Source organism: Typha latifolia, chromosome 1 (assembly GCF_019914945.1).
Source record: "Typha latifolia isolate L0001 chromosome 1, TyphaL0001v2, whole genome shotgun sequence".
Lineage (NCBI taxonomy): Eukaryota > Viridiplantae > Streptophyta > Magnoliopsida > Poales > Typhaceae > Typha > Typha latifolia.
In genome coordinates, this window is record NC_133086.1 from 1,325,177 (window position 1) to 1,352,863 (window position 27,687).

Here is a 27,687-nt window from a genome sequence, read left to right on the forward strand (position 1 = left end):
GTTCAATAGACATGTTAACTACAAAATCACTAGAAGTATGAATTTAAGAATATGAGATCTATCCAAGCATAAGAAAATGCCAAGGAAATTTGTTGCTTGATTCAAGTTATGTGTACAAACTAGATATCGCAACGATGTTCCTGCTTTAGGGATGCATCTATGAAATTTTAAAGAGCTGCCCAATTAATTACAACAAAGTTACAATGGATATGACAGAGATCTTTTGATTCATGTGTTCCAGGATCTTGGGTATTCTGTGTCAACCACATCTGATTCTTGCAAAGATGACAATGCAAGGAACTGACAGAAAAATTTGAGGAATAATGTGATGCTTAATTGATATTGTTAACAGTCAGTTGAAAGTGTAGAAGTTGGGAAACAAGCTGCAGATTGGCTAGATCAAGTGGCCTTTAGGCCAATCTTATGGAACAGTTAGATACAGTATAACAGATGCACACGACAAATTTATGCAAGTCTGAACATTAGATGCTTTGACCCTTTTTGTTAAGATATCTACCAAATTGTGATGTAACTGAAAGCTCCAAAGAATCATTTCTTAAGTGATTCTTGTAGAACTTTTAAGGGTGGGAGTTAGCCATACCTATATTATGGATAACTAAATTGACCTAATGGACACAGAAGATATCAGTGAACTTCTTATTATCTGTGTTACAGCTGGGTTCAAGAGAAAGCATTCAAAAGATAAATTTGGAGATTTTTGTCTAGGATCTGAGGCCAAATTCTAAGATTCAATATTGAACATAGATGGAAATTTAGAGAATATGAATAATAAATTTAGATAATTCCAACTTGTGTCCCACTTCGAACTTAAGCTAATTATGGCCTAGCTTGTTGCTCTCTCTCTCTCTCTCTGTTCTACATGTGGAAGGAACTATAACATATGACATAGTCTTTCAGATTGGAAGTCGGATGTATTTTATAAGTAAACAAAACAATTTGGGACAGTAACAAATATTGCTAAATTCTTCAGAACAAAATGTTGAAGCTTCAGCATCTACACCACTGACGTCTGCCATGATGATAGCGTACAATATCTTTCGATACTAAATGTATATAATTTTCTGGTTAAAACCATACAATAATGTAGAATTAGAACATAAACAGCTCCTTTTTCAGAATAGTAATCAAAGCTCTTTGTTTCTTTTATATTTTAGATTATCAAGAGAAAACTAAAATGGAACAATTATATCTACCTGAGATTCTTAACAACAACCCACACAAATAATCCTTGAATTCGTACAACCCGGCCGCAAAGTAGAACTCAAGAACAGTAAACAAAGAAAAACAACCAAAAGATGAACATTAGAACCCCCAACCACCTTTTTATGGCTGGAAATTAGTCTTGCACTCTTGCGATGCAATGTGGCCTCCCGTAACCAATCCACTCACCTTGATGTCGCAAGTTACCCCTGTGCTCATGCCACCTTTCTCAATCACACCAACCTTAACCTTGCCTCCAAATTCCATCGATAAGTTAAGATTAACGGCCTCTTTTGACCCTTTCAAAACCTTTTGGATATCTTTTGGTGGAATAATGTGTGAACCATGCAGAACTAGCGCAAAGCTTGTTGAATTTCGAGTCCCTTGGTAAAATCCTGGTGTTTCCCCGTCTGCGATCTTTACTCCTTTGTAGTTGAGGCTAGCCTTCCCGCCTCTATTGTAGAATATTCCCACTCTTGCGCTCGGGTTATTAACCCTCATTGAGAAGACATAACTAGGCTTTGTCGATGGGTTCTTGACAGCGACATGGTTGACGGTGAATTTTGGTGTCCCAAGCCTTATCAGGACAAAAAAAATAACCAATCCGATCACTAGTAGGATGGCGAGGAGGGTCACAACACTGAGGACCCAAGCCAAGCACGAGAAGCAAGAGCTCTTATGCTTGCGATTTTTGTGTGCATTGCGGTAGTGCTCCACGAGGTACGCATTCTCAGGTGGCGGAACTCGATAAATTTGGTCTTTCGGGACTTGTACGACATAAGTTTCTGAGGCCGCAATGAGAGGGGGTTCGGGATCAGCCTCGGGTTCAGTCTCCATGGAGGCAGCGACAGTAGAAGAATTTGGTTTTGTGGCGGCAGTGAGGGCAGAAGAGGGCTGGAAGGCGGTCGACTGGGGCCCGAGTTGGACCCGCTCCGCCATGGCGGCGATGGGGAGCAAAAGGAGGAGGAGGGCGGAGGAGATGGGAAGGTAATGATGAAAGAGATGAAAGAGAAGGGGAGAGAGAGAGAGAGAGAGAGAGAGAGGAGGAGGAGGAGGAGGAGGCGGTGGAGGTGGAGTTTGCATGGAGGGAGGAGGGCGTTGGAGAGCAAAGGAAGAGAGAGAAGACAGGTAGGATCCCTATGGAAATTGCTATAATTGAAGGTCTTTGACTCGGTCAATGCACGGAAATAAACTACCATCAACCCGCCGGTCTGGGTCTGGGATCTGAACGTACTAACCAACTACCGTGGACCGGTCTAACCGTTTTGGACTCGTGACGAGAGGAGTTGCAACTTGCAAAGCATCTTTTGGGCATATGCCTTTGACTTGGATCCGGGCTCTTCCGAATCCGACCCATATTGCTCCGTTAATAGAATCGGACGGACGATAACATAGATCTTCTCTTGCAAAAGATCCAATGGACGAACTCAATCGTATTTATTTACATCTCTGGCGCCGTCATAGATTAGGGTTTTTTGTTCCAGTTCGTCTCCTTCCTTCGTCTTCCAGAAAAATTAGGGTTTCGATTTGGGGCATTTGTTTTCCATTACCGTATAGAGATGAGGCCGATCTTGATGAAGGGCCATGAGAGGCCTTTAACTTTTCTCAAGTACAACAGAGAAGGCGATCTCCTCTTCTCTTGCGCCAAAGATCACAACCCCACCGTTTGGTTCGCCGATAATGGCGAGCGCCTTGGAACTTACCGCGGCCACAATGGCGCTGTCTGGTGCTGCGATGTATCCCGTAAGCCCTTCCCTTACTTCCCCACTTTACTGATCTCCTTTATGTTTCTATCCGATTGATGCATCCAAGTGGAAAGAACAAATAATCTACGATGCTTTTTCTTGCTCATGGATATTTAGGTTTTCTTCTTTTGATTTGTTGTCCTTGTTGTTGTGTATAGGTGATTCGACACGTTTGATTACTGGAAGTGCAGATCAGTCGGTAAAGCTGTGGGATGTCCAGACAGGAGCCCAACTTTATTCTTTTAACTTTGATTCTCCAGCTAGGGCAGTGGATTTTTCTGTAGGGGATAGGCTTGCTGTTATCACTGCAGACCCATTTATGGGGCATCCATCCACCATTCAAGTGAAAAGAATTGCCAAAGATCCTAGTGAACGTATGGAGCTATCATCATCATTCTACTATAACTGACATTTTTTTTTCTTGCTCCTTTATGAATTGTGATGTGTTCAGATTCATTTGATTTTGTTTTTTTTCTTCACTAGTTGCCAAATATCTTGCATTGTGTGGACTACTCTGGTAGGTTTATACGACATTGAAATCTATAGTGGTAAATTCGTAGAGCTGGACCAATCAACATGTATCCAGAGATTAGTATTTTGTCTCATTTTATAATTTCTAACTTACCTGAAAGGCTGAAACCAATTTTATCATTTGAAAACTTATCAAAGATACATGATCCTTTATTGCAGTCCTAAATTGTTCTCATGAATGTAAAGCTGTATGTACATAATATTCATGTGGGCTTTATATAGATGAAAAATCTGGATGTATGGTAGTGCCATGGCAATGAGCATAAACAAGGTTGTATTGTAAACTCTTCAAGTGCCAATTATATGACTTGATCAACAATTTATAAAGTGTTTAATTGTGTGAGATAGTTGGTTTACACTTTATCATCTGAATAATCTCATGCCTTATGATAATAATTTTTGTTATGCAAACTTACTTCTTGCAGAGACTAGTGAATCAGTGCTTACAATTAAGGGCCCTCAAGGAAGAATTAACAGGGCTGTGTGGGGACCTTTGAACAAGACTATAATAAGTGGTGGCGAAGATGCAGTAATTCGTATATGGGATTCTGAGGTGTGTTCTTTTTTTAATCTATTGGTTTGACTTATAGAATTTTTCATTTTAATGATGTCCATGCATTCATAGGATATTTGATGAACAGGAACTGTTTTCATTTATATGGTAATCTACTTTTTGAGATTCAAGGATCTATTGCTTCTGGACATGTTGTACAACACTACATGGCTCTCGTCTCATTAAAAGCTCTTGTTTAACTACAGTCCCTACCCTATCTAGCTATCATCAATATTGAAAATGAATAACGTGCCCACAAAGCCAACAACCACCGTAAATCCCAGAAAATTAAAGAACAACAAAAGGGAAAAAAAACTCTCTCCATCTATCTCTGAGAATTTGAGAATTTAGATAAAATAATTAAAAAGCATGAACACTTTGACAAAGAGGGAGTCTTAGTGGCTTTCTTTTGGCCTTCAGTTGTCTGGATGTCATTCTTTTTTACTTTTATTTCACTATGCAGACAGGAAAGCTTCTGAAGGAGTCAGATAAAGAAACTGGTCATCAGAAAACAATAACTTCATTATCAAAGTCTTCAGATGGTTCTCATTTCCTCTCAGGTTCCCTGGATAAATCTGCTAAGGTGAAAATTTATTTTGAGTAGCTGTCCTGAGCTGGTCTTTCCATTCCACCTTTGGTTCACTTTTTTATGTCTCTTCTTACATCTCCTGTTTATATGGTTAGCTTTGGGATACAAGAACTCTGACTCTCATCAAGACGTATGTTACAGAACGCCCCGTCAATGCTTGTGCATTATCTCCCCTTCTAGATCATGTATGTACCTGTTTTTATATCTTCTGTTTCTTTCTTCTTTTGAGCATATTTTATTAATAGTTAAAGAGAAACCAAGATATGGTAATGGGTGTATGTGGTCATTCATGCCTAGCTCTATTGCTTCCGGTCTTCTGATGCTAATTTTGGGGTCAATTTTTTTTTTCAAATATTAAGGTGGTGCTTGGAGGTGGTCAGGATGCATCACATGTCACAACAACTGATCGTCGTGCAGGTAAATTCGAAGCCAAGTTCTTTCACAAGGTGAGCCTACTTGTATCTTCCTTCTCTTAATTTGACAAGAAACATTGGATTTTATAATATTTCATGTCTAGCTTCTCAATTTTTCAAAATGTTTGGTAGATAACACTTTTTATTTTCAGATTTTACAAGAAGAAATTGGAGGTGTAAAAGGCCATTTTGGACCAATAAATGCCCTAGCATTCAATCCCGATGGACGAAGGTTTTTCTCATAACTTTCTGTTTTTACTCTTAGGTAGTATACTGCATGTATTGGCGTATGCCCTTTTTGTTGGCTACATATCTGTTGCTGCTTGTGTTCATGTTTCTTTCCTTGGGTCGTACACTTCAAGTCTCTTTCTTTTGGGAATGGAAGAACCTCAACACCCCAAGCCTTTCGTAAAAGCATGTATCTGCATATGGTCATTTTGTTGGCTACATATATGTTGCTGCTTACATTATCATATTTCTTTCCTTTATCAAATTTCATTCCTCGATGATTGTGACCGTGTATCTTTGCTATAGAGGATAGTGTAATATTTTATTCTTTTTAAGTATCTGACGTTCCGCTGCTACTTCATTTTTTTCCTTGTAATTTTTTTAGGTTTTGCTTTCTAAAACTGTAACTCATATTTGCAAATGTGGTAGTATATATTGAGCTCTTTGCTTCTGTGAGCAGTTAATCCAAGTAAACTTATCAGATTGAGGATACCATGATATTTACTTGATAAGGCAATCCTTTTTCTGATAAAAGAAACCTCATTTTACAAATATTGACCTTTGAGACTTCTAGGGAACTTTTTCCAAGAAGTTTTGGATAGTTTTTATTTTTTTGGATTCCACTTTTGCTGTTCTGCTGACTCAATCTCTTCTCTTCATATTATGTTTGCATAGTCCATGTGATCAATTTAGATCAGATTCCATTGATATTTGGTCCATGTTTTTCGATTCTTGCTTCAACTGCCTATCTTGAGATAATCCTAATACCTTGTGTTTTTCTGGTAAAATGTTATTATCATTCCTGACACTTGGTGTATCAGTGCTGCTTGTGGTTTTTCTTTCTATGTGTTTTTTGGTTTCCTTTAGCTATCCCTTTAATGATGATACATCCCCTGGGTGCAACATGGGATCCAAATAGTTTGGATAAAGTATTTGCTAATCTTTGTCAAAAGCAAAGTCATGATTTTGTAGAATTTTGTTTTCTAACATATTTACCATGATTCTTTACGTTTCCATTGAGTTTTTTTTAATTCTGTGGCATTTTGACTACAGCCGATTATGTTGTCTAGGAATATGACAGCTACTTGTCTGTCCTTTTTATTTCTTGATTACCCAGTTATAAAAATCTTGCTTTAGTAGATAGTTGATTATTATGCAAAATCATCTATTATTGCTTACTTTTGTCATAAAGTTTATCTGCTTATTAATCTTGCTCGAAGTATGCATTTGACTGCCCTTTCTTATCAATGGGGTTGCTGATTCCTAGATGTTGCATTTGCCCTAATTTTCTGTTCTTGAGATAGTTACCTTTCCATAGATTGCTTCTCTTGTTGACACATTGATTCTTTTGTGTAGCTTTTCAAGTGGTGGTGAAGACGGTTATGTAAGGCTACATCACTTTGACCCTGACTACTTCAACATCAAGATGTAACTTTAGGTTGCAAATGCCCTTGGAGGTACACCTTTATTTCATGTCTTAATTACCTCTCCTCTTTTCTTCCTGTTGTTAGTACCAGTAAAATAGGAAGGCCATGATCCTTTATTATTTATATGTTTATCTTCTTGACTTGCTACTCAATACTTTAGAAAAATATTGCTTTTTAAAATAAGTAGAGAATCTTCATCTTCAATACTAAGTTTGAAAATTCTTTGTAGATTGACTTATGGCGATGCACCTGGAGTTCAGTCATGCTGCTGCAGAGCTGTGATGGTAAAACAAGAGGAATGCCAGTCCATGTGCAGACCAAACTACTGCTCGTCTCGCTACTCTTTTTCTAATAGATTAATTTATGTTTTCTTGGACTTGTATTTGTACATGTAACACCTGGATCTTATATGTGTTTTCACAATTGACCTAATTTTGTGAGAAGGAAGAAAAAAAAAAGTTGTACGCATTGCAACATTTAGGAGTGGGCATAGGTGACTTCATTTGATTTTCAACTGGCATCTCCTCTCTGTAAGCATCTTAAGATGAATTTGCTTCTCTAGTATTGGCTTTTGGTTGCTTTTCTGCAAATTGCACTGAAAGGCTTTCAAAGCACCTAAAGTCAATATCTCGTTTCAGACGTCGTATTTTGTTGGTAGATTAGCACATACATGGAACTATTGCCTCTATCGGTCACTGCAATGTTGAAAGCAAGCTCATCATCTTAAAAGTAGCACTTGACTTGCCGGTGTTTGCAAGCCATTAGTAGTTATTTTAGGCTATGCACATGTGTTTGTCTGGGCTGCTGCTCTTCTTGCAAATGTAATTCATTCTGTGTTTCTCGATTTAAGTACACACGGTGTTGGATTATTTGACTAGGGCCGGCCTACTTCCTCGCAAAAGAATAGAGCACACTTTAAATAAAATGGTTTAGAGGGGTTAGTTACATTTTGAGCTTATAAATGCTAGACCTATAATATTTTCTTCTTTGTTCTTGTCGATATTAAATCATTTTGACTTTATTCGGTTTAAAATAATTAGTGTTTTATAAACGTAATCACGGTTATCCTGCCGTTAATGGCGAGTTGTATCCGGAGAAAATATCTCTCAGATATTTGAACGCTTCTCACAAGATATTTTCTGACCATCATTTGTTATTCTATTGGATAGAATGATTCGAGGAAGAGAGGAAAAGAGAGATATGTGGACCCGAAAGTTATCGCCTTTTCCAACCAAGTAAAAGGCCCCCGGTTCTGTCTCCTATTCCGGTGGCCCAATTTAGCAAAACAAATTTTAGCAGTGAAAAGACATTTATACCCCTTAGACTTGGAGATATCAGCGACCTAGTCTTTAGCAGACATGTATTGCTGGATTATACTTTTTCTTCCAAAATTTAATCCATAATGTAAAAAATAATCTTACACGAAGAAATGTACATTAACGTAAGACAAAGTTATTTTATTAAATCAAAGTGCACCTTCATTTCACAGTCTACAAAGTTTTATTGTGCATTTGTTTTTGTCCTTAGCCTCTAATTATACTTGCTTGTCTTATCACTTATATGCATATATATATCATCTTTGCTATACATCAATTTTTTATTCTGTGTTGTATATAATTTAGATTTTTATTTTCTTTATCATTCTCATTACACAAATAATCTTGTTACGTAAGAGTGCTGTAAAAATATAATAAAAAAAATATTAAATGGGTTTTTGCATCTGTTATTAAAAAAATTCACAAATTAAAAACCAATCTCCTAAGTGAAAATTATGTGTTCCTAGCTGTTGCTTTTGTTACAAAACTATATATAGGACCACAATAGTGTCATATTGGTCATTTACTTAGTCTCCCAGCATTTTAGTAACAAATATCTAACAAATAGTGTAGAATACTCCTAGCCTTTAATTAAACAAAACATCCATATTTTATATCCTATCATTCTATTCGCCTTCCCAATAAAAATCCAACAAATAAAAATATCCCCCACTCCAACCCCACGTATCAAAATTAAAAAGATATTTTTGATACTACTAAACAGAAATACTCGCATACAGTCACAGAGGGTGGTACGCTCACCTCCAATTTTCATTCACCTTCTAAAAATACAATTACACCCTTGCTGCACCACAGTTACTCTCCACGCTCCAACACATTTGTGGGGGCTATTATTGTCATTTTGGTTGTCACACAAAATAACCCCAACTCCCCTACTGCGGTAAATAGTAATACTAGTCTCCTATACAGTGTATTAAATTTGTGGAAGCGTATATAGTAAGAATAGTGTAGAGTAGCACAAAGCTCTCTTTCCTAATCTCGCCCATATCTATATAAGCCTATAAACCTCTCTTTCTCTTCTCCTCTCCTCTTTCGCATGCCTCACCGACTCCCATTCCGATCCCAATTCCAATCTCCCAATCCATCCTCCGTTTATTCTGCGATTTGGTTCTTCTTCCTTTAGCCTCATTCAATCCATTTCTCCTATATTTTGGAGATTTTTTGTGTGGACTCTTTCGTTGGATTTTGAGAAAAAGCAAGGGGGAGAGAAGAAGACGATGAAGATGGACAAGCAAGAGGAGAAGGAGATGGAGATGTTGTTGAATGAGATCCCATATGCAACATCTCCACCTTTCTATCATCATCAGCGTCATCACCTTCGTGATGCACCTGATGCCCACCACTCTCATCTCAGTGACGATGTCCTGCTCAAGCACCAGACGTTTCTGATTCGTGACATCGGTAATGGTATTCTCGATGCCCCTTCTGCATTCCATGCCCTCTACCATGGTAATGCGTATGATTATGGGAATGGTTCTAGTGGTGGTCATGCATGTTGGTCACCGCCGCCATTCCTCTCCGAGGGGTCATCGGCGTCGGGGTCTCTCTCCGGCACGTTCTCCCCGGACGGAGATGATGTCGGCTGGAGATCCCCCGATTTGGGCCGGCATTTGGCCGGAGAGGAAGAGCATGACTTGCTCGCGAAGCTAGGCGCTGTGCGTCTCGGGGATGATTGGGACGTGCCGGCTAAGCATTCTCCAATGACGGTATCGGGTTTTGAGAACAACTCAATTGACCCTTACCTTTTCCAGACTAGTTATGGTGAAAGTTTTGTTATGGATAGCCCCATGAATGGGGCTTTTGTTGTGCCTAAATGCTCTGCTCTTCCAGAGTCCCTGTTGTTTGATTCTGTTAGTAGGCCAAATATATCTAGTTTTACTGATATGTGGCTTGATTCCCATGGATTGGATGCTCCAATCTCCCATTCTAGTAGTTTCCATGCTGTATCGAGAAAATTTCCTCATGGAGAGGAAGTACCGTGTGCTGATGGTGCTTTTAGTAGAATTCCTTACCACATGGGAGGGGGTTTAGGTTGCCCACCATCTTTCAATTTGCCTTCTTCAATTTCTGAAGCTGTCTCGCCATCACACCCGATCGGCGTGGATCCTAATTGGGATCTGAATACGCTGAATTCAGCAGGCCTCGTTCATTCGGAATTGTCGAGACTAGGTTACAACATTCCCTTGTCAAATGAATATGCTGGATTATCCCAAGATAGCTGGGATTCTCGGTTACAGTTGTTGAGAAACCAGCAGAAAACTGAGGCTTTCAGATGTGAGGACAGCTTAATTCTACAAGGGAAGGGACTGCATTTTGTGGGAAACCAGTCATATGATTGCACGACGGCAAGAAAGAGGTTACAACTCAGTGACTGCTTGAATTCAAAAGGAAGCTCTGCTGTAAATATGGACAGCTTAAACTGTGGAGGCAGCCCTAGGCTTCATAAACCTCCAACTTTGCCACTGAAATATGACAATCTGATTGGCGTGAAAGGTTGCATATACTACATTGCAAAGGACCAGCATGGATGTCGGTTCTTGCAGCAGAAGTTTGATGAAGGGAGGCATCAGGTGGATGTGGTATTTGATGGAATCATCGATCATGTAGCAGAGCTCATGATGAACCAATTTGGTAATTATCTCATGCAGAAGCTATTAGAGGTGTGCACTGAAGAACAAAGGATGAAGATTATCCTTGTGCTGACAAAAGATCCAACTGAGCTTATCAAAATCTCCCTTAACACGCATGGGTAACTCTTGTTTTCTGTTATTGATATCAGTTTTCTTACTTGTACTCCCTGGTTGTTTGTTCACCACAACAAGACTTTACTAAGATTATAATTTGAGGTCTTAGTGTGGTTTTCTGTTGATTGACCTTAAAAAATATTATGATGTTTCAGGACAAGGGCAGTACAGAAGTTGATAGGGGCTCTTAAAACTAGGCAACAAATTGCTCTAGTTGTTTCAGCTCTGCAGCCAGGTTTCCTAGATCTGATCAAAGACCTAAATGGCAATCATGTGATACAACGTTGCTTGCAATCTCTTAAATCACACGACAATAAGGTACACATCAGCTCTTGGCCTCATTTAGCTGATACGACTCAATTGTATTGATATATTTTTGTTTTTCTGGCTGATTCTCATCATCTAATTTAGGAGTAATGTCAATTCTATAATAGACATTTCTCTTTGCTACTATCAAAATGATGTCTTTATTCTAGAAATAATTATTTATGTATTTATTTATATTTTAAAATAAAGGTATAACAATTACCTTTGATATAATATAAAGTGAAGGAAGAGATAGGAAAAAGATATTTTATTTTTTTATGAAGTTACTATCAATACCTTTTGATTTGATATAAAGTAGGTTGATGGGATAGATAGTAAGAGTAAATTAGTAATTGAATTAATGTGTGGTATAAGATGTAATTTTGATGAATAGTGTTTGTATCCTAAAAAAAATGTTATAGTGTTTAATTGTTATTTTGAAATAAGGAGTTATATTCTGGAATTTAAAAAAAAATTAATTCTGTAGTGAAGGAGGGCTTAGTGATTGATTTAGTATAAGTTAACTAGCCTACACTAAGCCCATCTCATTTGCACTGACCCTTGGCAATTAATGTTCACAGTAGGTACCTTTTTCAGTTTGCAAGAAAGTATGAATGTATATTCTATGTTAATAAGTTAATCTACATGAACTTAAATCGTTCACAAGTTGCTTATGCTATAATCTTCTATTGGGCATTCTTACCACTGTTAGATATAACATGCCCTTATACTTGTTAAGTTGTTCTTTGTCAAAAGGTTTCAAAAAGAAATAGGATAATATGAGTGATTTGTAGGTCCATTGTTTTCTTGGATTCCAATGGATAGAGGATACATTAACTCCTTGACGGTCTAACCTTAAAAGTTAAAGCAAAACAAATCTTTTGTGGTTCATTTTTTATTTTTTGTACTTACTACTGGTCTTAAATGGATGTATCTTGATCTTTCTTGCTGGAAAACTCTGCGGTTAAGTTATCACATAACTATATTTTTTGTTGAACTGAAATGAACTTTAAAAAATATGCAATCCATATTTGAACTAGATTTCTTTTAAATGAACATCATTAGATATTCTTGCTTATTGTTTATTCCTACTCTGACCGAATAATTAGTTGAGTCCTATAAACTATTGTTATCTATATTAAATATTGGCATAATTTTCTATGTGCAGTTTATTTTTGATGCTGCTGCAACTCATTGTGTTGATATTGCAAAACATCGCCATGGTTGTTGTGTCCTGCAACGATGCATAGATAATTCTAGTGGTGAAGATCGAGCAAAGTTGGTTGCAGAAATCTCCGCTAATGGATTTGAACTAGCTCAAGATGCATTTGGGTAAAATACATTCCTTAATCCTCAATCTAATGGATTTTTCTTTTTTTCCTTTTGCTTTGAATCATGCCACCTGGTAAACTAAACAGCTATATACACCAACTTATATACAGCTGCTGTAGAGGTTTATGGAATAGTGGGGCAAAAGAAACACTTTCCTTTTCCACTTTTGACTTCATCCCTTTCAAGGTTCAACCGGAAGTCTTTTACTCTCCTTCATGTTGCTTTTTCGTATTAGGAGGGAAACATTTGTCCTTATGTGATCTTTTAGGTCTGTTATATCTGCAAGCCATGATGCAGATCCTTCGAGAATATATGTGCCTTTGTAAGTTTATATGATACTGCTATATATGTATTCCTAGACCATGTTATACTTTTGGAATGTTATTTGAGATGCTAAAGTTATTTTCTAAGCCTTCACATAGCATGGGCAAAATGACATTTTGGCAGGTTAGCCGGTAAATATTCTATGACTTCTGCTTTATTCTTCACCACCTTCCTGTTAGTTAACTTGAGTAGTTGAGTGTCCATTTATTGGCATCGAAACATTATAGTGTATATTTATAATATTTTGAAAACTAATGACTAAGACAGCTAACTTAGGTGGTGTCAAATATTAGAAAAGCTAGCTATCCTGCACCAGAGGCAAAAGAAGAGGATTATAGGCCTGTTTTCTCTAGAACATAATATTGCAATATTTTCTTCAATAAAATGGTCTAATGAGTGTTAAATATTGGAATGAGGATTACTGTCATATTACATTGTTTTCACTCCATAAGATACATTGATTTACTCAGGACAAGAAACTTTCAGTTTCTCTATGATGTCTTTTTATGATCGCTAAGTTCTATTGTCACTGTTTTATTGACACATCTTTTTTTCTCTCTCTTTCTTCGTTTCCTTTTAATTTTCTCCCAGAAATTATGTTGTTCAATACGTGCTAGACTTGGAGATTCCTTTAGCAATTGCAAATTTGGCATCTCAATTTGAAGGAAGATATGTGCAGCTCTCAATGCAAAAGTTCAGCAGTAATGTGGTGGAAAAGTGCCTCAAAGTTTTCACAGAAGATGGCAAGGCCGCAGTAATACTTGAACTGCTCTCTTTTTCTCAGTTTGAAGAGTTACTGCAAGACCCTTATGCAAACTACGTTATTCAATCTGCTCTTCAAAATTCCAAGGTAAATATCATCACATATAACCAGTAGAGTCATCCATCTTATACTTATCTCTCACCTTTCTTCATTCTGTGGTGTTCTATATAGGATTCTCTCCATGCTGCATTGGTCGAAGCCATCCGTCCTCATGCACCGGTCCTTCGAACCAGCCCTTATTCCAAGCGGATCTTCTCTCGAGGCCTATCAAGAAAGTGATCTGTATGCAAATATGGCAAGCTGTGTTGTTGTCTTCAATGTTTGAATAGCCGTTGTAATATGCTACCCCTGTGATTTGGATGTCAAGGAACTCTAAGGATCAAGGTGTAGTGTTGTAAAAATAAGCAATTTTGCTGTTGAATGCTTTAGCATGTATCTGCTGTAATATTCTGTTGTGTTAATTCTCCAGACTAATTGGTTCACATCCATCATCATACGAGTGCAGTGTAATAGTCTGGACTAATTGTACTTCTGTGTCGTTTTTCTTTTGATCAGATAGATGCTGTGGATCAGTGGATGTTACAAATATTTCCTATATACTTGTTATTTGGCGCAGTCATCATTTCAAGGTGATGTTACTCATTATGCTATGGATAGTCTTAACTCCTAAGTCTGAGTAGCTAATCTTATTTCTAAAATTTGAATAAAGTACCCTAAATCGATTTAGTTAAATATGGTGTTTCGTAAAATTTTATTTACAGTGGAATGGACGAAGAGAGACGACAAACAAATAGATTTAAATAGTTTGCCCTAAACTTATTTTATCTTAAATTGGTATTTGAATACTAAACCAATTTATTGCTCGCCATAATGGTTTAAAAATAAACCTCAGCCACATTTCTACAGTGATCATATCATACACACTATTTTTGGAGGTTTAAATTTTTTAAAAGGTTTGGCAAAATTTATTTTTGAAATAGTAAATATTAGTGTGGCCGACTCCACTGGGGATCGAACCCAGAATCTCTGGTTCCGTAGACCAGCGCCTTATCCATTGGGCCATGGAGTCATTTGTTGAAAATTTTAATGTTTTAATTAAATATTCAGAAAGCATTAGTCAAAAGGAAAAAAATGGTACAAAATCTTAAGTATTCTTTCCAGGACCAGAGATATTATGAGATCAATTCTACCCCTAAATAATTATTGTAGAGAAAATTATTTGATAGTTTGATGGCTCAACGGCTTGACTCGGTTGATAACTTGGTAATGCGATTGGCTTATAAGAGAAACTCGGCAGAACGAATATCGGCAGCATTTAGTTTGGACCAATTATTCAGCACTACATATAGCTTGAAGTCTAGATTACATAAATTATTATATTGGCTAAAATTTAGTATAGTCGAAGTGTCTTTGTATTTAAAGATGATTAGTTCTTTGTCCAGCTTATATCTAATTTTTAAGCTCATGAATGTCTTTAAAGAGAATTAGCAGCATGAATCTAAGTGATGCAAAAATACCCGAACTGCAGTAATTCTTACACCAGGGTTTGAAGAGGATCTGCTAGGCACCTAAGAGAAGAATTTAAACAAGTCATGTGATCATCATTGACCAGCTTGCACATAAGTTTACAAAGTCTTTGACATCTTGAAGCTAATTATTCTCAAATTAATACTTATCAATGGATATGCCTAACATCACTTGGTTTCTTCTTGTCTTATTTTTGGCTAGAAATTGGCACCTTTTGACTTGTATAGCAAATGTATTTTTCATGACTTTATTGCATGAGATAAAAGAAAAACTCTTATAACTTATGAAGTCAGCATCACTTAATTGCTATGCCCAAAACTAAACTGTCCTCTTTTAGTCCTTTTCACCCCCACTTGTGTTGTTCTTGTCTTCAAACAAAGTCTTTCTAATTTTCCCCAAGGTTGGAAGAGGCAAAGGCTTTCTTCCATCCTCAAGAGACTTTTGTCTCTTTGTACAACTCCCATGTCTATTATTATTCCATGGTCCATTACCATTTAAGTTCTCAAAAGGAAATTTCCTTTTATAGCTTTGTGAGAATAGCAAGTCATCTTGCATGTATTTGGTGAGGTAAGACCAAACCTAACTACACAAATAAATTTTGCTAAACTTAAGATGGTTAATTGTTATTTAGTGAATTTTTTTACTAACACCCTGTCATTGTCATTGAGCTATTTGTAATATTAACTATTTCTTTTTGTCTGTAATTTGACTAACTGCCCTTAATCTTGACTCTGTTCAATCCTACACTAGCAAAATTTAATAAAGTACTCTTTGTTTAAATAAAATGATAATAATTCAGAAAGTCTAAATAAAATTAATTTATATGAAAATTAGTGAAAAAAAAACGAAGGACCTGAGTTACAAATAGCTCAAGAATGGGTGGTTAATCATAAAATTACTATAAAAAAAAAGATATAGGATGATATATAAAAAGCTTCTCTAAAATGATCATGTTTGCGATTTTTAAATTTAATAAAAATAATTTAGAATAAATCATATCAAAAGTGTTTTGAGTGTTAACATGGTCCTACTCCAGCCATAATAATTCATTTATTAATGTAATAAAGAATTCAGCAAATTTCGTGAAGCTAATGTTTATCGCACCACGTGAAGTGGGTCCCACTCTAAACTAGTAGGTCATTCTACGCCACAAGCTTCTCGAAAGCCGTAACTCTTCCGCCGACACGTGTCATCTCCGACCAAGTTGAGGACCAATAAGAAATCCGGAAAGGATCCGATCCCCTCGCTTGCTCTCGTCCATGACCTCGAGCCGTCCTGGTCCCACCGCCACGCGTCTGTGGACTCGCCTCTACCCCAAACTTCACCAAAAGTAAATTTTTTACTTTAGAAAAAGAAAGAAAGAAATTTAGGGGCTCGTTAGGCAAGGAAGCGTCCAGAAAGCAGAGCAAGTGGCGATTTCATCGGCTTCGATCTAGGGTTGGTTTTAGGGTTTCTTCGAGAAAACTTCTCGGCAGGATTTGGCTTCTCCTTCTCCTCCTTCTCATCCTCCTCCTCCTCCTCCTTCTCCTCCTCCCCCTTCTTCTTCTTCTACTTTCAATTTGGGGATTTGTCAGCTCGTTTGACAGCAGGTGTGGTTTGTGGTTGCTAACTTGATGGCTATTTTTATGTATATTATGATTGTTTTGATGATTTAATGAGTTTTATTGGTGTCTTCTTGCAGGTTTTTGGATTCGGGGATGTGAGTGCGGCGAAGATGGGAGCGCATCTGATTAATCTGTATTGTTGTGGACCGGGATAAAGTAGGAGGATGCAGGATTGGAAAGTTTATGAGGTATTCTTTTGGAGAGTTAGTATTTTTTGATGTTATTGATGGATGCTCGTTGAAATTGACCCACCCACCCTTGTATCTCTATCCGTTTATTAATTTATGGTTAGAACTTAATGATTCAGTATGGATATGTTAATAATCTCGATAATTTCGAATTATCGACTACTGAGGCTTATGCCAAACGTTGAGTTTTTAGTCTAGTCGTTATTTTTACAAACACTTTTGTTTCCATGCTAAGACGAGGATAAACTACTTCTTTAGATGAATATTTTCAAGAATAGATATACATAACCTTGTAGAGGGCGAGGCTGTAGAGGTATTGGCATCAGTTTCATCGAGGATATTTGAATTGTTAGTTGCTATGGACAACTTCTTTAGAAAATGGGTTTAATAATGATTAGGATGTAACAGTTTGGAGTTAGGGAATAATTCGAAGTAGAGAAGATTCCTTATAAGGATTAGTGAGATTTTATTAGTGACTGTCAACTGGACATCCACCATCTAGAAATCTGTTGTCAAAATTTAACCCAATAGGATTATGAACCATGCTCTCTATCGTAAATTCACTTACCTTAAGACGACCTTTGTAATATGAATATGGAGGACACACTAAATCCTTTATTTCTTTTTTGGATAAGGACTTCTAGCTTTACTATGCATGCTTTGTGGTTCATTCTATGAGTTGTGATGCTAATTTATTGGCAACCAATTAGAAACTCTTACTTACTTGAGTTGGGGCAAGTTACAGTTACGGCACTGGCACGTACAAGTATGGATGGAATGCTGAAAAATGCGGAGGCCTCCTTTACTATTCTATCCTTCAATCATAAACATTTCTGACCCTAGGTTTTAAATCGTGAAAGACTTGCTGGTGGCTTTATCTAGCATCCATGGTAGTGTCTGTCTGACCTGAGACTATGCCTTTTAGGTTTATGATAGTATAAAGTAAAAAACAGAAGAAATGCGCTTGTTTCTAAAGTTTGGCAATAGTAATGAGGTAAGGTCGCTCTGTAAATCATACCATATGTTAGTGATTGACTTATCGTAACAGAACAACATCATAGTAACTCTCATATTTATCGCAAATCTAACTTTCCTAATGCGGTTTGAATGTATGATGGTGAGGTTTCCAAATTAATTTTTTTCCTCATCACCATCACATTTAAGTATAGTCTGATACTTCACTCATTTGGATAATTGACATATTAATTTCACTTCAGAAAGTCTTCCTAACCGTAGATAACACTTCATGTGCATGCTTGTGAAACTTCTAATGCATGATACTTATGGAGGCAGAATGATGTATCATAGTTAAGGGAATCCGTAACCTCATCGAATATGTAGAACTCTCAAATATGGTTCCTTTGAATATTTAAAATAGAGTTCTACTTGTGATGTTTTACGTGAAAGCCCTTTAACTGTATGAGCTAGACATCATTATATTCTTTTGTCCTGTAACTTTAACATTTTATTTTTACTTCAACTCTTTTTTGGGCTTTAGTTATAATGCTAAATATAGAAAAAAAATCTTTTGAATGGTAATGTACTTTATAGGGTTTTAACTTTTTATGACATTTTCCCAGAACTCAAATTTGAATTTGTACTTGCTTTCCTCCTATTGTGCATTTTGAATCTCATACTAACATGAGTGCTTTTCTTTTTTAATTTCTTTTCCTAGGAAAAAAAAGTTCTATGGAGAAATATCATTTTGTTTATTGGGTGATATCATTTCAGCAGTATTGAGACTCCGATTTTTAAATCCAAAACTCATGCAATCACATTCAAAACAAAGAATACAGGATTTATATCACTTAAAGATGTCAACAAACTGGGTCACTAACAAACACACTTTTATATTCTTACATTTATGTAATGACTGGGCATGGTATAACTTGAACTAGTAGCCACAACTTAATTTAGGCCATTCATTTCAGAATCAAAACTGCCTGACCTTCATCTTGATGTCCTAGAACATCTATGGTCCAATAATGTTTGATTCTTCTGACTTAACACAAATAACACATCTTTCTGGTTAAACTGAGTCAACTGACTACTGAATGGATACTTGATTGTAATCAATAATCCAGGAAGTATGTGACTTTTGGTTTCTAAACACTCTCCATGTTGTAGATTAATTTTGACAAATTGGTTCCGGAAATTTGGTCTGAAATATGGATACTGGACAGAGAGAGACAGGACCTCAATCCTCTAATTGAGTAGCTCTACTTTTGGTAAATAGGTTGTAATTTTGTTTTATTTAAGACATAATGGTGTTAATGGGTTCCAATGAGTGGATCCTGGTCTTGGAAAACTGGATTCAAACCATTTTTTGGGTATTGGGCCCATTCAGGATCTGAATATTTGAAGCTCTATTTAGTTCAATTAAGGCATTTATCTTAACCAAGGTATATACCTAAAATGACCTAGTCTTTCTAGTCCAGCCCAGACAAGGTACTTTATTCAAATATCAGTTTCAGACGAGAAGAGAATTGGGCCCTAAGTCTGATACCTTATGAATAATCTAGCAATGAAAAATATTTTTCTTATAGTTTTATGTTATTAATCTCTAATCATTTTTATTTTGACTTTTCCCTAACAGACTTTGGTTTAACATCTTTAAAATTCAAATATTTTGAGCCAAAATGGATGATTTCCTATGATGTTTGTGCAGGTTGAAGAGAATGTCTGGAATGAATTTGCTCAAAATGATAATAGTGTAGTGCCTAATAGAGGTGGTGAACAGTGGAATGAATCAGGGACCTCTAGTAATGCTCATAAGAAGTCCCAACATGTAGATCTTGGAAGGACCCAAGAAAATGTAATTGCGGCATCGAAAAATGTAGATTTGTCATCATGTGATCCTGATTGCAATCTGTATGCAGTTGATAAAACTTCCAATGGAGCTAGGCTGCCCAATGATTGCATAAGAGGCTGCAAAATTGATTCAGAAAGCAGCATTTTCTATGAAAAGGGTACTGTATCTGGAACAAGGGATCCAACAGAAGGCAGAAACACCTGTCGATTTGCAGTCAACAATGATATGGCAACTGCTAGTAATATTAACCTTTTGGTGAATGACCTCAAGTATAGGGTAAATGATCTTATGTATTATGACTGGCCTGCCATTGACAATTTTGAGGATGTTGACAGAATGTTCAGGTAACTCGATGAATTGGCTTTGATTTTGCCATATCTCTTTGTCACTTTCCATAAATTCTGTCTTTTATTTTATTTTTGAGAATTTTTTTTGAGAAAATCATATATTCTATATCAGTGTAAAATATCAGATTAAAATTTTGGAAAAAGATATAATGTTTCATTAGTAGGAGCCAGGAGGTAACCATGCTACTTTCACATGGAGTTTTTGATGACTATCCTTTTCAATTTCTCATCATAGCATTATATAAATTTTCACTATTTAGTTTTCATCTGTATTTTTTTGTTTGTTTTCCTGGAGAAATTGCGATTCCACATTTGGTCAAGGGAAGATGGATAATGCAGATGAGCTAGCATGGTTTCCCTCTTCATCAAATACTAGTTACAGTTCAGATGTTACCCTCCACACGGGCTTGACTTCTTCATGTTCAGAGTTGGGTGTGCTGAATGTTTCATCAGGAAATGATCATGCAGACATAAATATTTTACCTCAAATCTGCACATCAGATGTTGATTATGATAAGTCATCAAGTTTTGTTTATCAAAGTACTGCCAATTGGATAGCTAATAGTGCAGAGAACAAAGGTATATGTGCACAAAAAGAACAGGCAAGTGAAGAATTTCTCATATATGTTAGTGATGGAACTTCATGTTGATAAATGTAACAAAACTGCATTTGTTTAATGCTTTTTTCTTATAGATGTTTGATATACTTATCTTTAGGCATATGAAGGAGGTGAGCTCGAACTGTCAGCCATCAACCAGACTCAGAATAGGAGTAGCTTGAGTGGATCTGGAGACCTTGATATGGTAATTACAATAGGTTCCCAAAGAACTTGTAGATCTTATAGTCAATCTATATCTAAGCAGTCTCTTTGCCTAGGGGCTTTTACAGATAATATATTAACTGATAGTCGGTGGTTGAGTAGAAAAACAGAAACTTCCATAGTTTAAAGCTTTTAATCCATTGGAGATTAAATCTTATGAACATCAAATTTTGGATGACTATACCCCAGATTCTTTGTAAACTCATACCTTTACTAAAGTTGTTCTATCTGCATAAATTTCAGGTTAGTGACCTGATTAATTACTTTACTCTGCGCATATAATCAATCAACATTGACTAGTTGTTCTATCCTCTCTACTGTAAGAAGGGAGTTTTTATTTTTCCTCTTTAACAACCTTGCTCTTCAACGGCTTAAGCTGCGAGAGAAGTGGATTTTTCATAGGCAACTCTCCGCTCAGTGGTGGGCTTAAGAGAAAATTCGAATTTAATTGGTATAGATTTTGAAATTAAATGCCAGATAGGCCTACGCGTGTAGAAGTTAAAATCTCCTGTCCTTATTCAAATAATTTTATGTGCCAAACACTTGAATTTTTAGACAGTGACTGATTGTATTTTCTATGGCATTTTTATGGACATAATGCAGATTGGAAGCCAGTATATATCGGGGGAAAATACAATGCAGCAACTTGAAGAACAGAGGCTTTGTGCAGATTCTTCATCTAAATCGCAGGCCTCAGGTTATTTGTTGAAGGAAAAGCATCCCTTACAATCTGCTTCCTCGAGATACATGGACACTTTCTATCCTTATTCAGAAGTTGAGTACAACTTTCCTACACTTGAAGTTCCAGTTGAACAGAAGACATCAAGTAGTGAATTTGAAGGATATGAAACCAATCCGTACTTTAAAATTATGGATCATGTTACAAGTCATGAAAAGAATTGCATGGAGCAGTTACCTGGTCAATCATCAGATCCTTCTGAAATGGAAGCACAGGAGAAAGTGGGGAAGTTTCGAATGCTACCATGTGACACAGTGATGGCTGACAATTTGCTTCAACAAGCATCCACTATCAAAGGTTTGTCTTTGGGAGAGCACAGTAAATCTCAATATGCAGTAGGATGTGGTGATCCAGTTCCCACAGCTGGGATAGATTCTTCCATATGTCCGGAGAACTCATTTGTGACATCTGTTTCCTCTGATGTCTCACTGGAAGAAATCAGCTTTCAACAGCTTTGGAATGTTATGAATCAGGTATAACTAATCATTATGTGCCTTAGTAGTTAGTACACTTCCAATTTCCAACAACAATATCTGAAAGAGAAGAACTGCTACATAGAAGAAAATGTCATGCATACTTCAGCCATTGTTTATATTTCAGTATATGGTAACCTTATTATTTGACAAACTTCGACTCAGCTTTTGGAAGTTCTTATTTCTCTTTATTTTAATTTTGTTTGTATGCTTTTCTTCTTCTGTGTGGATAAATGCTAACCTAGTTCAGGCTTTCCAAAATTTCAGATTCATGTAATTAAATCTTTTCTTTGTATGTCTTTTCTGCTAAACTATTTGTGTTTTCTTTAAGCATATGCATTGATTTTAGGTAATTATCAAGATTTCAGAAAATCTAAACCCTTTTTCTACCCTTTATAATTGGAGGAACACTGAGCATGCATATTTAGAAAGTATTTGTTGAAGTGACCATAACTTCTATTCCTTTTTCCTAATAAAATTTTCAGTTGGACTGTAGAACAAAGCTGTGCATAAGAGACAGTTTATACCGTCTGGCAAGAACTGTTAAGCGAAGGCATTGTTTCTCTAATACAAGCACTTGCAGTGGAGATTCACGAGTTCAGAGTATGGAAGCAACAAATGAGTACGTATACTCTTAACATGTCATACTTGATAGACCATCAAGGAACTAGGGAATATTGATAGCCTTCTGACTTTCGAGTTGCCCGTCAGCAAACTGATAGCTTAGAATTCTCCAGACCCTTGATATGCCATCTGTCCTGTGGATAGAGTAGTTTGGCCTTTATAGAATTTTACATGTTATTTGCATGCTAGCCTTGTTTTATAGATTTACATTGCTTTGAATTGCTATATAACCAATTGAGTTAAAAGCTTAAATTGTTAAATAATGAAACAATAATATATCATATCTTAGCAAGTCTTCTCATGTGCAGCCTCTATACACTGCTTGTGGACATATGACTCTAGTACCATTTAAATAATTAGATGATTTAAAATTTTAAGTTGTTAGATGGTAGACCAATAACACATACCATCTTTAACATGAGCAACAACAATGATAGTCATCTAATATTGTGAAGGAAAATTTGCATCCAACACCTTGCATTTTTTAACTAATTTATAGTTTACACCTTGCACTTTTACTATTTATATATTGAGCATTATATTTTAGCGATTATGTGCAAAAAATACTCCGGGTTAGATTTATATTAACACCGCTTAGACAGATGGTATAAAAGAAATATTTCATCAACTTTAATCATTTTTTAAAAATGACTAAAATAACTTTATTTCTCATCTTCTCTCCCTTTTTTAAGGATAAAACATGATTACTAAGGGTATTCTTGTAATCCTTCTAGTATAGTTAACTTAACCTAGGGGTTTAGTTAACAAATGTAAAATATTTTCTGTACATATTTGATAAAACATAAGGCTCAATTTTTAAATAGTTAAAATATAGGGTGTAAACTGTAAATTTGTTAAAATGCATAGTATTAAATAAACATTTTCAGCATACAAGAAATCCCATTGTTGAACTTCATTTGATGCAGTATTGTCACTTCATTTGATGCTGTGGCCTTTCAGGAGCACAGAATTCGGGAATGTTGAGACAGAAACAAATCCCATAGATCGGTCAATAGCTCATCTGCTTTTCCACCGGCGTTCAAATTCTCTGAAAAGAGCTGTTGATGATGCCACATCTCTCGAGTCAAATATAACTGTAAGTTTCTCCTAAACTTATGGCTTCTTTGTTCAGGTTGTTGCTCTGCTTGACTATTCATCTTAACAGAATGAACAGAATCACGCTCCTATCAACAACCAAGCTGCTGTGTGTGATCAATTATTTTCTCAAAGACACTCAAAACTGCCAAGCAATGACCAACCGTAGTCTTCAGCTTCAGCTATATCTTCTATAACAATCGCCACACGTATGGTTATCTACTGTTTATAGTTCTTAGCTGGAGCGCCTGTTGTAAATTTCCTGCTTAATGTTATGCTACAATAAGACTTTCTACACAGATGGTTGTTCTGTCTAACCAGCGATTGCTCGTCTTTTGTTTGACCTCTAATTTGAGATGCACATTTTATGGCATAATTAAGGAAAACAAAACTCTGAGAGGCGTTGTTACTCTATTGGGCAGTCGCCAGTCAGCCACAACCTTATATGCACGCCCCCCCTATACGTCCATGTGAAACTGGAGGAACCAAGAGAGAATGCCCAATTATTTATGACTCTAGTCATATAATTTGTCACTGCAACCACCGTATCATGATGCAGCAGCAATGTTTAACTTTAACATTGATATTTTGAGTCATTAGTATCAGAGACATTTGACGAAACAGGTGAATCTGATATATTCTGAGTCGGTGCATCTCTTACTGGTTGATAAAAAATTTACAACATTTTAAAAACGGAGTATTTGCTTGTCTATGCATCTTCTCTGTAACAAATCCTTGAATACTTACCCACTTCCAATGGGAATTTGTAGTAGAACATAAATTACAATGTTTATAACATACGAATCATCGGCAATCAACAGTTCAGACTACATGCATTCATATACCAAGAAGAGAATGCTTATCCCTACGAAGTCAGATATCAGTGCATTAATATATAGGCGTATTTTGCGATTATCGGGTCGGATTCGGATCCTACATGGATTTAATTATCTCCGACCTGTAAGTGCAACCATTGCTACAAAGCCAGTGAAAAAGAAAGAGGACTTCTTTCCTACCGAAATACGCGAGGCTCGAATCTTTTCCGGAGTCCATTAGTCGAAGCGAGAAGAGAAGAGAAGAGAAGCGACGAGAAGAGAAAAGGGATCAATGGGGAGTGGGAAGAGAAGCGATTACATGGCGGAGGACGATAGAATGGCGCAGTTCGCTCAGATACCCACCAGCTTCGGCCACGAGCTCCGCGCCTGCCTCCGATGCCGCCTCGTCAAGACCTACGACCAGGTAATCTCTTTATTCCCTTCGATTCCCCAACTAGGATTTTATCGACCCCAGACGAGATCTCGATTGCCGTGCAAAGTTAGGGTTTCTAGAGGGTTTTGTTTCCATTTCGAGGGTTTTACGGACCACTCTATATCGTTAGAACAACTTGAGGCGCTTATCTCACGTAGAATCTTCAAAATGTTTCTAGGAGATGATCGATTTGATCTGTTTCGCTGGTGATGCAGTTCAGGGAATCGGGATGTGAGAATTGCCCCTTCTTGGAGATGGACAAAGAGCACGACAATGTCGTAAATTGCACCACTCCCAACTTTACCGGGTGGGTCTTGCGTCATTTCTGCTTAATTTTACTTTGCTTTATCGATATGGGTAGTTTCTTGTGAATTTACTATGTCTCATTGTGATCGTTGTAGTAAGAAATTTTTTTTTATCACACCTTTCTGCTTGTTTATTAATAACTTAATAGGGAGTAATTAGATAAAATTGTATGCTGAGAGAGTTTTACATCACCACATTGTGAGGGAATGCAATATTCCTGAGTAAAAGGTTGATATCAGCTCATAGCTGGTGTAAAGGTATAAGCTGAAATCCATGTGAACCAACCATTTTATAGATTATGAGCTGCAGTCACTCCAGAGTTAGCTAATTTTGAGCAGGTCCTTAAAATGCAGTAGTTGAACTTTCTCGTTGATGTGTAGTTGCAAAATTCACTTCTTTCTTTTTTCCGCATGAGCTAATCTTTTCTCATTAAGACTTATATGATTTCGTATTAGCATTGTTTGTGGACTTTTAGTATTTCCCTTTGAAAATTTCATTCCCTATTGAGTAACCATATCATTAATGTGGATTAAATTCAAATTATTTTTGATAGGGATTGATATATGATTCTTCAGGCACCTATAACTGACTTTACTCTGTTGATAAATAAAGTTTAAATAGGAAATGAAAGATATACATTGTTTGATAATAGGCAAGTGAGTTATTATCTTATTATCTTGCTCCTTCTCGGTGTTTTTTTTATAGTGGCCTCATTGCATGGTCATCACGTTCTTGTAAGGGCATACATGTAAGTGCTACTTAGATCTAGGTTGGCTTTTCTATGTGAACCTTCTAATCAGTACTTTGTGAAACAGAAGGAAATGTATCAGTGCTACTTGAAATGTCTAGAATAACAACAGAATGTTGATATTATTTGTCTTTTCTTTCTCCAGGATAATTTCAGTCATGGATCCAACTAGAAGTTGGTCTGCTCGATGGTTGAGAATAGGTCTGTTATGCTTCTATGAGATGCTGTTTAACTTAAGAGATTATTATGTTGATAATACTTAGTTTAAGAATGGGCGATTGCTATTACATACTCATGTCTTTCCTTGCTGTGTACACCATTTTTATGTTAAAATACATATTCATGTGTTGGAATTCCTAATATTTAAACCGTTCCATGTTAGTGCCTGAATTGAAATTATATTCTCAGAAACTGTTACTTAATGATTTGTCTCACACTATCAATCCTGCAATTTGGTTGATCTTGATGCCATAAATCTGTCCTTGGAGACTATTATCTAGCTATTTGAATGACCGGGCATATAAAGTAGTACAAATGCTTTTATGCTTGTCAATCCATGTAGTATGTAACATGTATGGCTATGTCTGTAACTGTATGCCCCTTGTCTTGCTTCCTCTTGTTGTTCGTGCCGACATGCATGGTGATCATATATACCTCATCATAGTTTCTTGTGCATTGGTAGCTCTCTCACCTTTCTGGTTTAGAGATCTCTGCTCAACTAGAGCACACTATTCGTTTTGCTCCATATCTATTTGGTCCGAACTTGTCATTTTGTTATGCTATGGACAGGAAGGTTTATCCCTGGATGTTATACTCTTGCAGTTTCAGAGGAACTTCCGGAAGAATATCAGGTATGTGCACCCATGAGAATATGTATGTTGTCATGGTGGTTGGAGTATTAGTGGCCAGTAACAGTAGTCTTATATAATGCCTGCAATTTTGCAGACTGTTTGTTCTGATAACAATGTGCAGTACGTTCCTCCCAAGCGTTCCTAAATGGCTGTGTAGAGCTCTTCTGGTATCCTGCACTGTGAACTGTTCTAGTTGGAAATGAAACTAAAATGACCTTTGAATTAGTTAGTGACTTGTTCCTATGGACCTTTTCCTTGGTTATTTGAATCAGGAATCAACTGTAGAGCTTTTAAACTACAGATCAAGAAGATGTTGTATCACACTTGAGAATATTTTTAACAAATTATATGATGTTTCTTTTGATTATGTCTGTATCACTGAGGATGAGAGATCTGTTTCGTCCACACATTGTGAATGATTATGTTGAAGGGTTAGTAAATCTCATGCATGGCTTCAAAATTATTCAAACTGCTACTTTCTTATTAATCGTGTTTGTTTATGAACTGTGCATATATATGCCCATGAAGTTATTATTTGCTGAATTCCCATTAAAAGATGAGGGCAAGATATCATCTACGAGCGATTGTGTACTTCAATTTACAAGTGCAGAACATGTATGCAGATAATCATATATTTCAATTTTCGCAAGCAAAGGGATGTATGCAATGCTAATAATTGTGATGCTATAATGTTGGTGTCTGCGATTAGCATGCCATTGCAAGTGAAGTTGGTGGGTGTACACTATAATATAGCAATATAGTAGCTCTGTTAACTGAATCAATCTACTAAT

The 27,687-nt window shown here is 36.5% G+C and overlaps 5 protein-coding genes and 1 non-coding gene across 10 annotated transcripts; 4 read left to right on the plus strand and 2 right to left on the minus strand.

Moving 5' to 3' along the window:
* Positions 1 to 1,156: 1,156 nt before the first annotated feature.
* Positions 1,157 to 2,259, minus strand: LOC140801019 (NDR1/HIN1-like protein 13). The gene has a single exon (XM_073156002.1). It carries the CDS (start codon positions 2,158 to 2,160, stop codon positions 1,345 to 1,347), a length of 816 nt encoding a protein of 271 aa, XP_073012103.1. The 5' UTR covers positions 2,161 to 2,259; the 3' UTR covers positions 1,157 to 1,344.
* A 383-nt stretch (positions 2,260 to 2,642) lies between these two features.
* Positions 2,643 to 7,221, plus strand: LOC140782565 (eukaryotic translation initiation factor 3 subunit I-like). The gene is made up of 9 exons (XM_073129201.1): positions 2,643 to 2,964; positions 3,125 to 3,340; positions 3,923 to 4,050; positions 4,514 to 4,633; positions 4,735 to 4,824; positions 4,999 to 5,085; positions 5,205 to 5,284; positions 6,637 to 6,737; positions 6,937 to 7,221. Exons 1-8 carry the CDS (start codon positions 2,781 to 2,783, stop codon positions 6,710 to 6,712), a joined length of 981 nt encoding a protein of 326 aa, XP_072985302.1. The 5' UTR covers positions 2,643 to 2,780; the 3' UTR covers positions 6,713 to 6,737; positions 6,937 to 7,221.
* A 1,834-nt stretch (positions 7,222 to 9,055) lies between these two features.
* LOC140780916 (uncharacterized) lies at positions 9,056 to 14,128 on the plus strand. The gene is made up of 5 exons (XM_073126636.1): positions 9,056 to 10,793; positions 10,944 to 11,106; positions 12,263 to 12,426; positions 13,342 to 13,600; positions 13,685 to 14,128. The coding sequence occupies exons 1-5, from the start codon at positions 9,262 to 9,264 to the stop codon at positions 13,790 to 13,792; spliced, it is 2,226 nt and encodes a 741-aa protein (XP_072982737.1). The 5' UTR covers positions 9,056 to 9,261; the 3' UTR covers positions 13,793 to 14,128.
* Positions 14,129 to 14,509: 381 nt separating this feature from the next.
* TRNAR-ACG (transfer RNA arginine (anticodon ACG)) lies at positions 14,510 to 14,582 on the minus strand. The gene has a single exon. It is a non-coding gene; the product is annotated as a tRNA-Arg (tRNA).
* Positions 14,583 to 16,381: 1,799 nt separating this feature from the next.
* Positions 16,382 to 24,134, plus strand: LOC140782151 (protein LNK1-like). 4 transcript variants are annotated; one of them, XR_012107820.1, is made up of 9 exons: positions 16,382 to 16,629; positions 16,722 to 16,832; positions 19,501 to 19,988; positions 20,287 to 20,593; positions 20,709 to 20,795; positions 21,416 to 22,024; positions 22,510 to 22,646; positions 23,575 to 23,744; positions 23,814 to 24,134. XR_012107820.1 is itself a non-coding variant. In XM_073128586.1 (9 exons), the coding sequence occupies exons 2-9, from the start codon at positions 16,809 to 16,811 to the stop codon at positions 23,910 to 23,912; spliced, it is 1,887 nt and encodes a 628-aa protein (XP_072984687.1). In that variant the 5' UTR covers positions 16,382 to 16,629; positions 16,722 to 16,808; the 3' UTR covers positions 23,913 to 24,134. The 4 variants fall into 4 exon arrangements, 2 of the variants coding, with proteins under 2 accessions (XP_072984687.1, XP_072984693.1); XR_012107821.1 differs by having other exon boundaries at positions 23,823 to 24,060; XM_073128586.1 differs by having other exon boundaries at positions 23,609 to 23,744.
* A 598-nt stretch (positions 24,135 to 24,732) lies between these two features.
* LOC140782169 (transcription elongation factor SPT4 homolog 1-like) lies at positions 24,733 to 27,359 on the plus strand. Of its 2 annotated transcripts, none has more exons than XM_073128621.1 (5): positions 24,733 to 24,982; positions 25,207 to 25,298; positions 26,191 to 26,246; positions 26,868 to 26,896; positions 26,991 to 27,359. In XM_073128621.1, the coding sequence occupies exons 1-5, from the start codon at positions 24,851 to 24,853 to the stop codon at positions 27,039 to 27,041; spliced, it is 360 nt and encodes a 119-aa protein (XP_072984722.1). In that variant the 5' UTR covers positions 24,733 to 24,850; the 3' UTR covers positions 27,042 to 27,359. The 2 variants fall into 2 exon arrangements, with proteins under 2 accessions (XP_072984722.1, XP_072984713.1); XM_073128612.1 differs by having other exon boundaries at positions 24,736 to 24,982; positions 26,835 to 26,896.
* The last annotated feature ends 328 nt before the right edge of the window (positions 27,360 to 27,687 follow it).